The sequence below is a fragment of the Gymnogyps californianus genome, chromosome 2 (assembly GCF_018139145.2).
Source record: "Gymnogyps californianus isolate 813 chromosome 2, ASM1813914v2, whole genome shotgun sequence".
NCBI classification, from domain to species: domain Eukaryota; kingdom Metazoa; phylum Chordata; class Aves; order Accipitriformes; family Cathartidae; genus Gymnogyps; species Gymnogyps californianus.
In genome coordinates this window covers 76,446,700-76,465,036 of record NC_059472.1, presented here as the reverse complement: position 1 = coordinate 76,465,036, position 18,337 = coordinate 76,446,700, and the positions used below count along the sequence as shown (strand labels likewise).

General features: G+C 38.3%; 1 protein-coding gene across 1 annotated transcript in view; it reads right to left on the bottom strand.

Moving 5' to 3' along the window:
• Positions 1-16,100, bottom strand: part of ZPBP (zona pellucida binding protein) — a 29,554-nt gene extending 13,454 nt beyond the window's left edge. Inside the window, exons 1-3 of the mRNA XM_050890879.1 lie at positions 15,977-16,100; positions 10,279-10,359; positions 7,036-7,161 (exon numbers count right to left, since the gene is read on the bottom strand). Of these exons, the coding sequence (XP_050746836.1) occupies positions 7,036-7,161; positions 10,279-10,359; positions 15,977-16,100 (331 nt within the window). The remainder of the gene's footprint in view (positions 1-7,035; positions 7,162-10,278; positions 10,360-15,976) is intronic.
• Positions 16,101-18,337: the final 2,237 nt, after the last annotated feature.

Genomic DNA, 18,337 nt, shown 5'->3' with positions numbered 1-18,337 from the left:
CAGATTTGGGCACTGATAATGAGCCATACACTTGTCCCATGTAGCCTGCATGTGGGTTACATGATGACAGTTGATGAGTCCTTTCCTGACTTGAAAAGTCCTCAGGCAGTAACAATATAGATACGGGTTTCTCAAATAGTAATATGCAGCCCATCTTGCTGTCAAAGAAGACCTTGGGAACCACGAGATTAGAGTCGACTATAATACATTTCAAGGTAAAATACTCACTTTGATAAGATATTTTGAGAATGGATTTTTGTTTCCATTTTCAGATGCCAAAAAAAAAAAAAAAACTTTTTAACATCCTAAATAATTTAGACCTTTTATGTAGATGAGGGAAGCTTAGACAATTAGTGTGGTGTGAAAGCAGCATATTTTTAGACTGAAAAAATCAATGCTAAGGACTTGAGATCTATACTACACACATCTTAGGGCTTTTACTTCAGACCAGTCCTAATCTGGTTTTACAAATTGAGCACGCATTATTTCTCAAAGCAAACCTTTCCAGTTAGCTTCATCCAAAATGAATCCAGTTTGTGCACTCAAAGACCAGACCACGATCCAAGCAAAATGTGGTAAGTGGGTACAATCAAGCAATTCACTTCAAAGCTACACTCCTATTCAAACTAACATGTTACTGTAGATGCACACTGATTTTCCTGGTATGCAATTTTAAGAAAGATATTGGGGAAAAATAGCCTGATTGAAGTGCATCTTTTGCCATACTTGGCAGGAGGGTGTAGGACAACTTTGTTCCTCAAGAAGCCATGTAAGCTTTTAATTAACTTGATTTTGTCATATATATCACTGTGTTTAAAAAAAATTCAAGTGCTGGTAAAAAAGAGTACTATTAAAAAGACTGAAAGTGCAAATTCTTTGACAAGAATGGTTTGGGATTCCATATGAGCCTAGGCTCTCACATTAATGGCACACTGTCTTTCATTTTTGCATGATGAAGAGGTTTTTAATCTAATGATGAACTACTCAGGATGCTAAGTCTATAAACTAGGATGTCATTTGCTACTGTATGCTGGAATAGCTATCAGATTAATATTGTCAGAAAAACAGCACAGATTTAAGAACTATAGTTCTGATCTTTGACATATGCAACTGCCCTGTGTGGGCCAAAAGCAACACCGTTAGCTGACTGGATAGCTGGAGCACCTTTAAGATATATCACAGACAGCTTTGCTATACTTATAAAATGCATTACTGAACTGCAAAGATGACAAGAAGTCTGCAAAAGACAAAGCTTGGAAATCCAGTGAAGAGATCTGGTGACAAATATTTTTTGAAAGTACATTAGCAGAAATGGAAAAGTGAAGTAAATTCTGATGGATTGAGTCACTGACTTTTTATTATAGAATTTTATCCTACCTTGAACAATGAATGCTTCATATACCAGAAAAGATCAGAATTTTTACGTAGTCACCATTAATTATTTTAATGGTATGTCTGTGTGTAAAGAATCTCCTTTTGGATCATGAAATCAAGAGCCTGTTGTGTTGTTGTTTGTTTCGTTTTTTTCCCTAGTGTTATAAAAGAAAACATACTTAAAATGCCTTGCTCCTTGGGATTATCTGGATGAATACTGCCTACTCAGATGAGTTTGGGTTCACAAAATAGACTGTTAGCTTTAAAACAAAATTTTAGAAGTGATTAAGCTATCCACCCTTTTCTTAAACCTAATATTTTTTCCATGTTATTCCTCTGCAGCAGGTTCAGTAACACAGGTGAGTACGATTTCACATCACATTTTGTGCTGTGAATTACATCATATGATTTAATATGCCTCTGTTACATAGGAGGCATTTCACACGTATGATGGACAAAAAGCAATGTGATCAAGTTCAGTGGTTCCCTGGAGTCAGTGAAAACTGGCATGATTTAAAACAGAAGAGAAGTTCTTTTTTAACTCATGCTAAGAGAGGAAGCTAGACCATTTTCCAGGATCCTCAGGAATTAGAAGGATGCAAAACAGAGCTATTCCTGTGAGAATTATGTTACGGACACTAAATCCCTTAACTTTCCATACCCTTGTATAATTATATTTAAAACTAAGTGTTCCTATATTTTAGTTTCTCTGTTTACTAAACTTAAAGCCAACAGATTGATTCTCCTTCCAGTTCTTTCAGTGCAAAAAATAAAGTTACTCCCCATTTAGCTGTTCAGAACACCATAAAAAATGCTGGTTTATGCAGTAAAACTTTAAGATCCAGAACATAAGAAGCAATTATTTTGAAGGTTTTTTTTCCTCCACTTAAAGTATATTTTTAAAACCTCTTATTCTCAACCAGCCCAACAGCTGTTTAAAAACTTCAAAGTACAATTTCCAGATCTTAGTACAAGAGAGTCACTATGCTAAGGGAAGAAAAATGACTTGCTAATTTTAAAGTTGTAATGATTTTAAATTACATTTTGTGCAGTATTTAATTTTTCATTACTCTTTCAACTGCACATAAGTGGACTGGAACTATCTGTGAACAAAGCTGCTTCTTCAGAAAACAGAACTGTTTTTTAATGGCTACAGAAAGAAAAGTGCTTACCGCTCTTTGTGAGCTTTTACTGTAGTCATGATGTTTGATGTATATAGCTAGATAAACTTTTGGGGCACAAAACACCTTCTTAGGGTGTGTGTCAAGGGCTGGTGTGCCTGAAAGAGAATCTGATTTTTCTAACTATATCAGATAGTACAATGAAAGGCCCTCTTCCTACAGATTTTATGCTTAAATAATTGCATTTATTCTGAAGCATTCCAAGCAACAGTATTTTGTTAGTCTTTCCTAAAACTCAATTCACAATTCTACATTTCAACTGAAAGGATTCTTTTCTTTCCTACAACCACACTGAAAAAGTATGAAATAATGTATCAAGCAAGGTTTATGAATCCTAATTTCCCACTGTTATGGAGATTTGCTATGATAGATATTAGAAGACTAACTAGTCACACCAAAACCCAGATAATTTTTACCACTTAGAGAGGATTACGCCCATTCTAAAAGGAGGCCAAGTGATCAAATTCTTTTACACAGCAAACATTTCATGAGCTAGAAACTTTAAATAGCTTTTTGTCTGTTTATACTTTCTGTCAGTCAAAAAAAAGAAAAAGAATGTGACAACAGCCCTAGGAAACTAAGAAGTATCTTTGTGGTATTTACCCAAAATTGTGGTGGCTGAAGCTGAAGTCCTCTCATTACTGCTTTTTAAAAATAATTTTTCTAAAACCTCTCTCATCTCTGTAGAAAGTCATGTCAGGAAAACACAAGTTTTCTTCTCTTACTGAAATGTTTTTTGCCTGCCTGCTGCTGATTCTAGTACACCTGAAGTTGCCACAGAGCCAAGGACCCCTGCCACCATAGCTTTTTTGCTAGTGAACCAAGGTTGGCATAGCAACTTGGGATACTACTGAAGCACTCTGCCTGAAGAGATTTAAACCCATCAACTGGAAGAAGTCTGAGGTCTCCATGGTTTTCTGTTCTACACCGTTGAAACTGCAGTTTGAGTAAACAGAAGCCAGAGAAGTGAAACGGGCAATTTTTGTTAATTGTGAATCAGGAGGTTGTCTTCTGTCTGATCAGATTAAGCTCAGTACTTAAACACATGACAATATACCCGATACTGTGTCTGTCATGCATCACAGACTGGGCATCAAAATGTATCAGTTACAATGCAGGACACTCAGCTAACCAGAATATACCCATTCCAAGGGAGATCAGCAGTTTCACGTAAAATGACATAGCCCACAGGCTTAAGTACAAGCAAAACCACCTATACCACTGAGGCAAAGAACGCTAAAAATTCTGAGGGCGAAGTCTGTTACCAGATTCAGAGCAAAAACACAGGGTAGTGTTAGATATCATATAAATGTGAAATGCTCTACTATGAAGGTTGGTGTGTAGAGGATTAAGAATGAAGGATCACTGTAGTGTAAATGGTTATTTCAGATTGTGTAACAGGAAAATATAAGACCAAGGACAGAGTTCTGATAGACGCTAGTATAGACTAAGAGGAGAGGAAATAGGATGTGGAAACACTGCCATTGTAAAAGGATGAATGGTTCATAACCTAAATTGTAAACTAAAATAAGAGATTAAACAGGTTTATAAATTCATCACAATGCTTAATGTTCTTTTTAAAAATGAAATTACACTAAAGGGTAAATGAGACATATATGGAAGGAAACAAAAAATAGAACTCGGGTTCCCTGCTCAGACTTGGAAAGATATTGCTGATGAGCCAGTCATGATCTCTAAGCAATCCTTACGATATGAGAAAAATAACATATGTACAAGTAGCCCAACATACTCCATGAAGAAACAATGATTTGGGGTTTTCATGCCATACTAGCAGATTAGGACAATGATTTCATTAGAGGCATCTTTCTGAAAAAGAATGTGTTGTGGTTTAACCCCAGCCAGCCACTAAGCACCATGCAGCTGCTTCCCCCTCCCCCCTCCTAGTGGGGTGGGGAGGAGGAGAAAAAAAAAAAGTAAAACTCGTGGGTTGAGATAAGAACAGTTTAATAACTAAAGTAAAATAAAATACTCTAATAATAATAATAATTGTAATGAAAAGGAATATAACAAAAAAAAAAAGAAAAACCAAGAAAAGACAAGTGATGCACAATGCAATTGTTCACCACCCGCTGACCGATGCCAGAGCCGTGATCCGCCCCTCCTGGCCAACTCCCCCCTGTTTATATACTGGGCATGATGTTCTATGGTATGGAATATCCCTTTGGCTAGTTTGGGTCAGCTGCCCCGGCTCTGCTCCCTCCCAGCTTCTTGCACACCTGCTTGCTGGCAGAGCACGGGAAACTGAAAAGTCCTTGGCTTAAGATAAGCGCTACTTAGCAACAACTAAAACATCAGCGTGTTATCAACATTATTCTCACCCTAAATCCAAAACACAGCACTGTATCAGCTACTAAGAAGAAAATTAACTCTATCCCAGCCGAAACCAGGACAGAATGTTTAAATTCTCCATGAGCAGACTAACCAGAAGTTGAAACTGGCAAGGGATGTGAAGGGCCAACAGAAACACATGCAATTGAGGAAGGGCAATAGAAATGTTGGCCCCAGGCTGAATGGGGCTGAATGAGCTAGTGACAAATGACATGGAAAACTCTGAGGTACGCAGTGCCGCGTTTGTTTCACTCATTCCTAGCAAGGGCTGCTTTCCAGCCCTGTCCCAGGCTCTACCAGAGTTTAGGGGAGATGCTACATGGAGAGAGAAGTGTGGTGTTAGGGCCTTACTTAAGTGAGCTGCACTTACATAAGTTCATAGACCAGAATGAGATATAGCTGAGGATGCTGAGTGAGCTAATTAATGACTGTTGTCTATTTTTATGGTGATGAGGTCCCCAATGACCAGAAAGACCCAAAAAATACATCCATCATAAAAATAGGCCAGGAAGAAGACCCAGGAAATCACAGTTCATCCATCCTCACCTCAGGCCCTGCAAAGATGCCAGAACTGCTGGAAGTCATTTCCAGATGCTTGAATGACAAGACAGTGATTGAGATCAGGCAGCATCAATTTGCCATTGGCAAATCATGGCTGACCAGCCTGAGTGTCTTCTGGAATTAAATGACTGCCTCTGAGGATGAAGAGAAAGCAGCAGATGTCATATACACTGTAAGCCTTTAGCAAGGATTTCAATATGGTCCTCCGTCACATCCTTGTAGCCCAACTATGGACATACGGACTAGATGAGTGGAATACAAGATGGATGAAAAACTGTCTGCATCATCATTTTGAAGATTGGTCTACCTAGCAGCCAGTTACGAAGGCCTTTCCTCAGGGCTGATAAAAGCACCAGAACTGCTTAACGTCTTTACCGGTGACCTACACCACAGGACTGAATGCCTTCTTGTCCAGTATGCAAAAGACATCAAATTGGTGGGAGGGGTGATACACTACAGGACGTTGCTGCCATTCAGTGGGACCTTGCACGACTAGAGAGGTAGTCTGCCAGAAACCTCATGAAGCTCAACAGTGACAAATGCAAAGTCCTGCACCTGGGACAGAATAAGAGCCGCAACGTATGCTGCTGGGGACCAGATGACTTGGGAGCAGTCCTGAAAAAAAGTACCTGGGAGTCCTTGTGGATTTTAAACTGAATATGAACCAGAAGCACACTTTTGCAGCAGTGAAGGCTAACTGTATACTGGGCTGCATTAGCAACAGTATATCCAGCAGGTCAAACAAAGTGATTATTCTCTCCCTACCCGGCACTCATTTGGGCACTCTGGAACACCGTGCCCAGTTTTGACTCCTCAGTACAAGACAGATACTAACAAACTGGAACAAGTCAACAAGAAGGTTTCTGAGATGATTAGGGAGTTGGAGCATAAGACAAGAGGCAAAGAAAACTTGGATTTTTACCCTAGAAAAGTCTAAGGAGGGAACTGCAGTCCTTCACTACCTAAGGGGAGATACAGGGAAGAATAACCCATACTTTTTAAGAGGTGCACCACAAAAGAACAAGCAGCAACGATGACAAGTTGCAATAAGGGAAATTATAATTGAAAATAAGAAAAAAAGAGGAACAGGTTGCAGAGAAAAGACAGAAAATCTCCAAGGACAGAGATTCCCCAAACTCAAGTGGTCAAGGCCCTGAACAACTTCATATCTGAAGGTAGCCTGGCACTGAGTAGGCAGTTGGGCTAGATCACATCACCCATCATCCTATTATTCTGTCCTTGCAGAATGCTCCCAGCTGTGTCTCAGTGCCGCAAAGAATGTCATCCTCAGCCTCTGTTGCATCCAACACGCCGTGTTCCATCTAGCACTCTTCAGAGATGGCACCGTTCTCTACAGAGACTTGCAAATGTGTTTTAGTTTGGTTATCCCACCCCTTCCTTTCTGAAAAGTGAAAGTTAATTTACATGATATACATACAAACACTCACAATGTATCCTCAGTTACTTCTCCATTTACATTCCCACCTTTATAACCTTCATGCTTCCTTGGGGGGGAGCAGGGGAGAAGGGGAGAGGGTGCGGGGGGACATGTAAGAAAATAAATCCTTACCTGAAGAAAGACCACCACCTGGTCCACTCCACTGGAATATTGGATCAATCAGTTCTAAGTTTCGCAGATGATTTGTCAGACATAAAATACGTGGACTGTTGTGATTCAGCTTGACATAAACTTTGACTGAAAAAAAATTATCATTAGCATCAAGTATTTATCAATAGTATCCTAACAGTGAGCTATTTAAATTTCAAGACAGTGGTTCAACAATGATCACGAATGGAGTTCTAATTTTGGGACTGGTTCTGTTATCTCTACCATCAAAATAAAATACCAAATAGACAGCAGGTTTGTTTTCTCCAGAAAATAAAATTAAGATAATTCTTTCTAGTTCTAGGCTTATCTGGTTGTGTAAACAAGAACCACAGTGCACTGTAACATCCTCCTGAATGGATTATGTCACTTAGTAGGTTCTCACAAGCACGGGCTTCTGCAGCGTTCTGTCTCAATTGATGTCCAACACACACATGGAGGAGTGAAGTTGCATTATGTTGGTCCAGGATACTCAGATTTGAAAGCTTGCTGTTTCCATTCTATTAGCAATTGCCTTTTACCAGTGCACTATGTATTTGCTTAAAAAGGGTTTAGTGTTGTAGCTCACTAAATGGTGAGCTGCCTCTTGTTTAATTCAGAAATAATGAGATAGGAAGCAAACTGAGTAAGGTAAGGATTTACTTAGTCTTTTCCCACAGTAAAGCAGGTGTGCATTTCTTGTATGTGATTTGTAGCATATAGGTGCTTCTACATCTTCAATTGTTTCTAAAAACTACAATTGGTGTAGTCATAATCACTTTCATAATATGTAGGATTTCAGTGTGTACAATTTGTTTTATTTTCCTTCCCACTGACATTCTGCAAAGCATTTGTCCTCTTCAGAAGTATGAGATGCTAGATATTTACGCTCTAGTGACGTCTAAACTTGAATATACCATGCTCTGTATCGGGCTACCCTAATGCCACTGAAAAGCTACAACCAGTATAAAACATTACAGCTACTACAACATTTGTGATTTGGAGAATCTGACTAATAATGAAAACTAAATCAAATAAGCAAATTACCACAATGTTATCTTACCATTGACTATTTCAGATTCCCTGCAAGTGGAAAAAAATTTAAGTATTTGTTGCAGGAAAGGATTAATGCTCAGAAAAAGTTTTCACTTTTCCATTACAGCAACTGGCAGTAATGCCACCACAGTTTTCTCTCCTCTCCAAGTATGATTGTTTGCTTTCATTAAAAAATGAAAAGCCACTTACATTCAGATTACAGTATTAAGTTGTTTAAACAGAATAAAGACTTAGATATAACATTTAATACATGAGAATAATTTCAGAATTTTGATAGTCTTAAGATCAGTAGGTATGTCCCACCCAGCTAATAATCAGTTTTTTACAGTAGCTTATCCTACAGAAAACAGCAAAGTATGTATTTTCAATTGTACAGTAGTATATCATGGAAATAAATGTCATTTACAGGTGGTGTTTCAGTTTTTAACCCTGAAGCATGAAAATTAATATGAATTCTACATGTTAATGCAATTGCCAATATGATTAGTCTTCTTCCATTGCAAATCCTTAATACTTTTTCTCAAAATTTACTAACTAACTGGCTTTAGAGTAGTCTATTGGGGCAAAATTGTGTACATTGCATATCTCTCCCACTTCACATTTTGTTTTTTATTTCCTCAAGGTCGCTTTTTTCTGTCTTATAGCAATATGAAAAAAAATTACATATCCATAATAAAAAGTAACAAAATGACGGTGTCTTTATTATCATAACCTGCCAAGATGGTAAATTCTGTCCCACTACTGTAAATTTCCATGACAGTTTTGTAAGCATGTATCTGTCAGAAGGGCATCTGACAGACAATAATGGCTGACAAAATATCTATCAGGTATAACCTTATTCTTCTTGCTTTCAAAATAAAGTCTTACTCTTTTAATTAAAGTTGTTTGCTGTTTTTCTTATTTGTTCATATTCTCTCCATTACAAAAATATTTACCGTAGTGATCCAAAAAAGAACATTTATGTCAGGTATTTTAAAACAGCAGGATTTTAAAAGCGCAGGATTGTATTTAACCAAATTTTGGTGAAAAAAAACCTCAAAATAGAGATGTTGCCCAGCATCTCAAAAGAACACTGGAGTCAAATCTAGTATACTCACAATGGTCTGTCCCAGAGAAGGTGGAAACATTCTTTATTAATACTAAATTGTTTAGAAACAGAGTTGGGATAAAACATTTTAATCATGCCTTCTAACTTTCAAATTACCCCGTGCCATTCAAGTAGTAGCCATGTTTACAGACATGAGTCAGAATCAGAAGAGAGAAAAAGTACACTAATAGGATGAACCTTCAGGCCACTGAGAGCCGTCATTTAACATTAAATAATATTATAAGATAAACTACTAAGAGAAATCTTTAAAAACAAATTATTTCCCAGAATTGTTTCACCTCTGGACAAAAATTGGTATGTCTAAGAATTTGTACCAAAAAAAGGTCAAAAAATGTTGTCTTTTAGCTTTCCCCCAAACAACAGAAGTATCACTTCTAGATATGCTACTAGTAAAGCTGTTACTAGAAAACACACATGGAGAAAACTATGGGGAAGAGTATTACCAAAACCAAGCCGGCAATGTGCATTTAGAGAAAAAGCAACACGAGTAAATATATGGCAATGAGGAACAGCCTAGTCTTTAATTTAATTTTCAGATTTTCCAATAATTGTTTTGTTTAATGAGAAACAAAAGTGATAATATTATATTCTGGAGTTAGATGGATTTAACTTAGAAAGCAATTAATTCTTAACTCTTCTTAATTTTTGTTGTAGAATATAACATAAACTTCAAGCTTCAGGTTGTGTGTACATAACAAGTAAGATGAAGTCAGAATACCTACAGTGGAAGAAAGCAGTATTTTGGAGCAAGAGTCCTACAGCCAGGTGTAAGAATACACAGAACGTTGTTATTGTTATAACAATTACAGAAAATAATTATCTCGGTTTCATAAAAATTATGAGTAAGAATAAAAAAAACTATAAAAAATAAATTCCAATGAGAGAAATACATTCTGTGTGATGGCCTATTAAGTATACACAAGTCAGTACAGAACTGTAATTAATTAAACCACATAAAACCATTTAAAACAATTCAACAACAAGGGATATGATAAAGAAGGGCCTTTTCTTGGTAAAACCAATATTTTCACTAAAATTTGTACATTATGTTTAAAGAAAAATACCTGGAAATATGACAGATCCCACTATTTTTAAGCTATTGTGTCTTGGCCCTGCACTTCTTAAAAATCTCTTTGAGGGTTGAACTGTTAAAAGATAAAACAATGACATTAATACAACTATTTAATTTATCTGAAAAAGCAAGCAGCATACTTTAGGTTAATCTACACCCTTTAATAGACTTGTTCTTCAATGGATATTAAGTTAACATCTGCCTAATGTCTTACACAATGCATGACTCATTAAGGCAAGAAAAACAATGGCAAAGGCCTGCTACCAGAAAAACCATCCTCATTTTGAACAGCACTTAAGTTTACATTTAGTTTTAAATATATTCATGTTTTACAAAAGAACTGTCACATTTTAAATTAAGATTGTCCATAATGGGGAAAATGGGGATAGGCACTGTCCAAAATGAGGATAAAATTAGCTGCATTGTTATGATACCCTCAGTCGGGATGTCAATCAATGTGTACACTGACCGTTAATGAAGTAATGAACTTGAGTTCTGTCAGGATTGTGATTTTCTTAATTTCCACATGAAATGAAATATAAGGTTTTTTATGGCTATTTTAATGTGCATTTCTTCTATTTTAAATAGAAATTAAAAACATGTTCATAAAGATTGCAAAGCTTTGCAAGACATACAAGGCTTCTGAAAGAAAACTGAAGCTTCTTTTACAGAGTTTCCAGAGATACAGCACTGAAGCCAGCAGAAGGATAACAATGGCTATTAGACCTCTCAGCATTTTGTGTTCTTTGTCTCCACCTCCTGCTTTGAAAGAACATGGGTTACTGGGATGCTTGTGATTTCTAATTCTTTTGGGGAATCTGGGGAAGAAAGTAAATAACAAACGAATAGAAAGTCCTGAATACAAAAGACAGCAATAAAATACTGAACATATCATCAGTAGCAATTATTTTATGAAGATGGGCTAAATAATTATGTGGCACCAGATCAGTACTTGTTGCTAACTTAGGTTCAATGTTCAAAAACTAAAAGCAACAATAAATACTCTGGTAAACTGGTTATACGTTAAGACATTTGTTGGGGGCAATGAGAGAGATGGGGTCGAGTCCCAGTTTTGTTTTGTTTTATCTTGATTTAAGCAATAACAGGAAATCATCAATTCACCCCATCTATATACAAATGGTAATTGTACTTCTCTACAGTGTTGTTATGGAAAACAGAAGCAAGGCAGATTCTCCAGCTATCAGGAAAAGATAATCAAGGTAAGTTAAACGAACTGCCTGTACCTGTCACTTCAGAATGTAAGCAGAATACGCCATTGAAAATACCTAGAAAGTAGGAAGAAATAAAACCTTGCTTGAGGAAAAAAAAAACAACTGAGAGAAGATAAGAGTAGTCTTGTATATGATGGATTTCTGTGATTAACAATTTAATTTACTTCACAATATTTCCTGACTATGTACCACTTCCACCACTTTGTTTGAGGAGCAAAATTTTTCAAATAACTTCATTTTCCCCAAAGACCTCCTAGAAGGATTGGAGGGTTTTTATTGAAAAACAAAATGGATTAAAATTTTCTCACTGGAATATTTATGTTAAGTCTTTTAGAATTCTGCTGCACTGGCAGAAACAAAACTAATTTTTCACTAAAATTCAGCTCCCAAAAGAACATGATCATATTCTCCATCGACAAAAATCAGCATATGCTTTGATTTTAATAAAAGCATACTAACTTATAGCAAATTATAAATCCTACCTGACAAACAGCCTGTTTTAAAATTCCTTCTGTCACTATTATCTGTCCACATGGTCCATAAGTATTTTATGAACTGTCAAGTTGATTTAGGTATCATAATTGGAAAGGAAAAACATAATCCACCAAAACCAAATAAATTAATGAGAGAAAAACAGAAAACAACAATCATCTTATACAGAAAGTATTCAAAGTTTATCAAAAGGCAACGGAACAAATGCATCTAGGAAAGGTAAGCACTACAAACTGACAAGGTATGAGAAGATATACATATCTTTATAGGATGTTTAGGCACTACTTAATCAATGCAAAAGGAGAGTAATATTTTTTTTAAATAATAACTTAAACCCGAAGATGGAGCTCTTGAACTGTGTATTTAAAAAGAACTAGAAAAAGTGGAAGCAATATAGTTACTGAAGGAAAATAATGTAAAACTCCTGGAATTACTTTTTTGGTATCTTCAATGACATTGCATGCTAGATTTTGAGAAAGTCAGCTTAAATGCTCTTTCATGTGTATACACATTTCACTTGCATAGCAGCCATTTCAGTCAGTAAATGTTTCTGTCTGCATATGAATCCCAACTCTCACACACTCTTTCCCACACTTTCTACACTGCCTTTTAAATTTTTTTTAAACCTTTTTTCAGGTTTCCTACTTGAATTCCTTTGCTCTCCTCCTAATCACCTGGAATTTAAATGGCACTTCCTGCAGCAGCCTCTAGCACAAATGATCTTCCCATTCTCACTCTCTATTTTAAGAGTGCATGTGATCAGGTTAAAAAGACGCTTTTCATAGAAAAAAAAAGTATCAAGAGGTCTTTAAGTCCCACAGAAAGAGCAACAAAAAACAATAAAGGACAAGGGAACTGCTTAAACTGCATTTTAAAGTCATTAAAATATTATTGTATCCCTTCAATCTGAACCTGCACTTAAGCAGCGGGAAAAACTGTTGCACTCATTTTTGAGAAAAATAAATGAGATTTCTGAGTTAATTCCCCAAATTAAGTTTTTAAGCAGCCCAATGCACTAGAAATATATAGGGTCTGATTCCTCATTCACTTGTACTTCTTACAGGCATAATACAAGGTGTGAGCACCAGTTCCTTTTTCAGAAGAACACAGATGAAGAAAAATAGTTTTACATCACTATCAGACATATGGAAGTTTGGGGTAATTCACCCCCAAGTCCAGGGTGATTGAAACTTCCCAGCTGCCTGAAGAGCCATTCCCGAAGACTGGAATTCAAGTGTACATTTGGTATGTAAAGTATCTATGTTACTTGAGCATTCATCGGGTGACTTTAAAATCTGATAGAGTTAAATTCAACAGCTTTACTAATTTATGCCACCGAAACAGGCCAAAGATCCTGCAGTAAGTTAAATTTAAGTGTAAAATGCTAACACCCTGTTTGATGCATTTAAAATCTACTTGGCAGATGTATAAATTCTACCCAAACACAGAGAAATTGAGTTCACATATTTCTAAGGGGTTCTGCCTATAGGGGGAAGAGTCTCAGCTGGAGATCAGAAGTAGCAGGTGGACTGTACCTGCACAGACAAACAACCCCTCCTGCTCCTCCCTGGTCGGAGGGAGTTACAACAGTGCCAGGTAAAGAGGGGTCCCTTCCCACTTGCTACCCAAAGGAGGAATCCGGGTAGGTTAGTACTGACCGAATAAGGATTCGTTCCTATGCCCATTGAGTTGAAAGGGAATGCTATTCACCCACTTAAAGTTTCACATCAAGTATATTCTACTATTTTATAAAATATTTTATTCCAAATCGTTTCATCTTAAAATGAGCATTACAGTTGCAAAATTAATCATCTTCACAATAATTCATCAGAAAATTAAATTTGGGCTGAAAATTGCAGTGGCAGGAAACAGAGTTTAAAATGAGCCTTAAATAATTAAACAATCAATTTATTAATTAATAAAATACTGTATTACTAGAATGTTCAATTGGCATAGTTTCAATTCATTTATTTAGAAATGAAAATTCTATGAAGTGATAGGAAAAGACTTATTTAAGTTATGGTAATTGCTAAAAGTTTTTTCAAAGTAATTATGTTTTGAGATAATTTTTGTAGAGAGATTTCTGCACCAAAAGAGTATATAAATAGCAACGCTACTTAAGTTATTTTTGCTCAATCATGCTAATAGTCAAGTGTTTTTCTATATCCAAGTATTTTAATTACAGCTGGCATTTCTAAGCTGCCTACTGATGGTAAGTGTTGTGCAGAAATATTACCATTTCTATTACTAGTCATATGAAAGTCATATAGGAGAAAGCGAACTTCAGTTTCTAATGTCTCAGTTTAAGTTTAACCCTTTTGACAAAAAGCCTGCAAGATATGAACAATATTATGTTTTTCAAGTAGGCCTTCACATTTCCTTTCTGATAATTACACCACTAACACATTTCATAAGTTAAAAAGGAGACTTTTTTCCCTTATCATATAGCAAGCTAAAGTTAAAAATGTATCTTTTCAGTAAGATGGAAACTTCCTTCAGGTGGCTCAGAAAGGTCAAATGTAATTAAGACATTTTAAGAAACATGTTCCACGTTGTCCTCAAAAAGTTTAATTGTTCACTTAAGGAAAAAACACATAAGCCAAAACTGTCAGCATTAGTAAACAAAAAACAAAACGAAAAATCCTTAGAGAAAAAGGTTCATATTCTTTACATCAGTCTGAACTCAGACTATATTGATAAACACCCCAGTGCAATAAAATTGAGGTTAAGTGTCTTTTTGGAGTTGATGATGTCTACTATGCCTACTAAAACCAAAGACAGAAGAAATACTATGACATTTCAGTGAATATATACTGAAATACTGCACATGATTTTCCCTTTTTTGTCAGAGTAGAAGAACTTTGAACTTCACCTCTGATCTTGCTCCTGGAAAAGGCCTTGACTTTCTAAAGGAATTAGTAAAACTCAATCATAACCAGATCATGGAATAAGAAGATCTGGTACGTATGCACACTAATGTACAAATTAAATAATCTAATTTAATACTATCAAAAAGCCTAAGTGATTTACTACATTCAAATTTCAAAACCTCACTAGGAAGCAGAGACTGTCATTTCAGGCCATTCCCAGTCTTGGAGTTGAGAGGCCGTACAACTGAATGTCCCAATCAGTGACAGCTGACAGCTGCAATTATGCGCACAGTGGGTACACCAGAAATGTACAGTCTTGGTATCCTACCACATAACTATTTCTGTACCTCAAAGCCTTCAACAACATGATGCAGCTCTTTTAGCTGAGTACCAACATTACCAGCTACTCACTGCCCATGCAACTCGCCTGTGGTGTTACAATCCCTCAGGCATGCAGCTTCGTTGGTACATAGGAAGGAGAAACACCCCTCTGCCCAGCACTCACTGTTCATTTTTGAGGAAAAAAAAGATTTCTTAGATAATCCTTTAGCTTTCCTGCATTCATCTCCACCTCCACATGTGGAAAGGAAGTTTAATCCCACTGGTGGATATGGTGGGTGAAGACAGGAAAAGTGCTAGCAGGTGTAAAACAAAACCAAGAGGGGAAAGCTGGATGTTAAAGGGCACAGTTCCTGTATTATGGAACAGCATGCCCCAGACAGCAACACAAACTTAAAACTACCAGGCTGCAAAGAGGGTCACATACATAGCGACACATGCACCTGCTTTGGTAGAACAGTGTAAATAAATGCACGAGGGCAAGGACAAAGGCATAGGCAGGGAATGAACTCAGGAAAACCTGTAAAATTCACACCCGATGCTCCAGGCAGGGCAGGGACGGGAGACAGCGAGGTTTCGGAGCTGCCACCACCGCCTTCCCCGAGCTGCGTGTCCAGGCCCTGCCGGGAAGGGGCAGCCCGTGACTCGACCCCGCCGTCCCGGGACCTGCCCGAGGCCCCGGGTGTCGCCGGCCTGAGGCGAGAGGCATCCCGGTGACTGCCGCCGGGCGGCGCCACCCCACCGCCCGGGACGGTACCTGCGGGGGGTGCCTGCAGCAGGACGAGCAGCAGGAGGAGGAGGAGGCGGCGGGCCGGGAGGCCGCCGGTGGCGGCCGTTGCCCGGCGGCAGCCCCGCGCCCTGCCATGCGCCGCACGCCACATCGCCAAAGCCCCCAGCGCCTCTTCCCGACCGCTCGGGCGCGCGGCAGCCGTTAGCCGCTCCAAACGGCCGCCTGGCGAGGCGCGCGGGGCAGGCGCGGCCGGGCGCGGTGAGGCGAGTCCTGGGGGTGGAGGTGGCTTCGCCGCCTCCGGCCTTCCCTGCCGTGACCTGCCCGGGGGGGAAGTCAGCGGCGGGGCTTTCCCAGCCGCAGCGCCAAGCCCTGCGCTTGCATCTCTGGCGAAGGAGGGGAGGGGGGGGAGGCTTTCACATCCTCAAACCCTAGGGAAGCATCTGCAGCTCCATCCTTAATCGTCCAGCCGCCGGGTTATACATAATTAATCCCAATCCATTCACGCACCAGTACGCCCGCACCTCCGCTCCAAGGGCAGCTCCTTTGAAACAGCCAGGCCTGCGGTGGTGCAGAGTTCACCTGGGGGTGGCCAAAGGTACAGTGAACTGGCTTCGTGCTCAGTGCAGTCGTTCCTAAAAAATAGAGAGCAAGGAAGATTCCACTGCAAAACCAAAGAACTGTGCTGATCTAGTCACTGTCATGAGCATTTACAGCTGTGCTGCTCAGTCTTTATTGCGCTGCTACAAAAAGGCAATTAAGAAAGTGTCTGGAATCCCTGGACATTTGCATGTTCCTGTGGCGTAAGAGTATTTAATTTGTAGTAGGGTAGAGAAAGGATTTTTTGAAAGAAGGGGGGGGGGGGGGGGGGGTGGTGAGTTATCTGGGAAGCAAATAGAGTCCCGCAGGAAAATTTCACTGTATTGGAAGATTTGGTATGTTGTTACTGTACCAGAGAAGAAAAATAGCTGTTTACATCAAAGAATCAAAAAGACTGCTCCACGGGAATCCTGAAGCAAAGTAAAAGGCAGACATCTGGTAAAGAGGACTGGCTTAGACATATGACCAGCTCATCCATGTTCTTCTTTAAAGCACAGATCACTTCTGAAAATTGACAGCAGAAATAATTCAGCCTTACTTGGCAAATTTACTTCCCAGTATAATCTGAACAGAATCCCTGTCAACAAAATCCAAGATAAAGCTTTAATTGCATTTCACTCTGCAAAATGAATGCAACAAAACGTGAGTCATCCTTGCAATGTCTTCCATCCTGTGCCTTGCCTGGGTCCCATGTCTTTGCCTCTCCTGCCATCTCTTTCTAAAGCTTTCCAGGAGAAGGTAAGCAGTGGGGGAAAAGGTCGGTCTGCAACACTGGATGTTATTTCTACTGTAAAACTGATTATATCTGGTATGGAGATTACTGAGTGTCAGTAAATATAGACACCAGTATGGCATTTTAAAGGCTTGTTACTGGCAGAAGTCAAATTTTGGAAGTATCTTTTCACTAACTTGAATGTACGAGTGTGATAGGAAGTGGACACAAGATGTGTCAGACAAAAGAGTTCTGTATTTTCATGGTGTTGTCTTAGCCTTACAATGCCGCTACTGCATATACAATGTTCTCAACTGTCACTTTTTACCCATTTTAGTTCTTGTGACCTATATATGAAAGCTGTCTTAATAAAGAGGGAAGCTTTATTTATTTTTTTTTCTGCTCCATCAGCAAACTACTCCAAAAAACCCCCACCATGATTCTGCATTATGGAACACAACTTTTTATTACTATAAACCTGTACAGTAATAAATGTTAGGTCCATCTCTGATTTCGTGTTAATCAAGAGCAAGTTAGGAATTGAGGGAAGTTACATCTGTGTGAGACGACTAACATAAATGAATGATCAGACTCAGTGCCCTAATTTTTCTGACAACGCCACAAAATAAAAGTCCCCATAGTGTGAGTTGAGCTGTCCGAATAAATGTAGTTTGATTTTTCTGAAGTGCCAGACCTTTGCAGATGGCACTGAATTCATGCAGAGAGGACCTCTGTAAATCAGACTGCTTTTGTGTTGATTGCTAAATGAATACCATTGAGCTTGGGATTAGGAAATGAGTGCTGCATACTCTGAGCTGAGACATTAATGGATTTGTCAACCTGATAGAACAAATGGCAAAACTCTGGAGGTAATTAAGCTGAATGGAGAACTCTGATGTCAATGTGATTTACTTATTCCAAGTAATAATTGTAAGTTTTCTGGATTTGCATTTATCTGTGGTTGTGTTTGATAAATTTTGTTTGTGTTGAATCTGGGTTTCAATTTAATTCATATTTGTGATCTAGATACCAACAGAATAGCTTATTTTAAAATACTTCAATGAAAATACTGTATAATT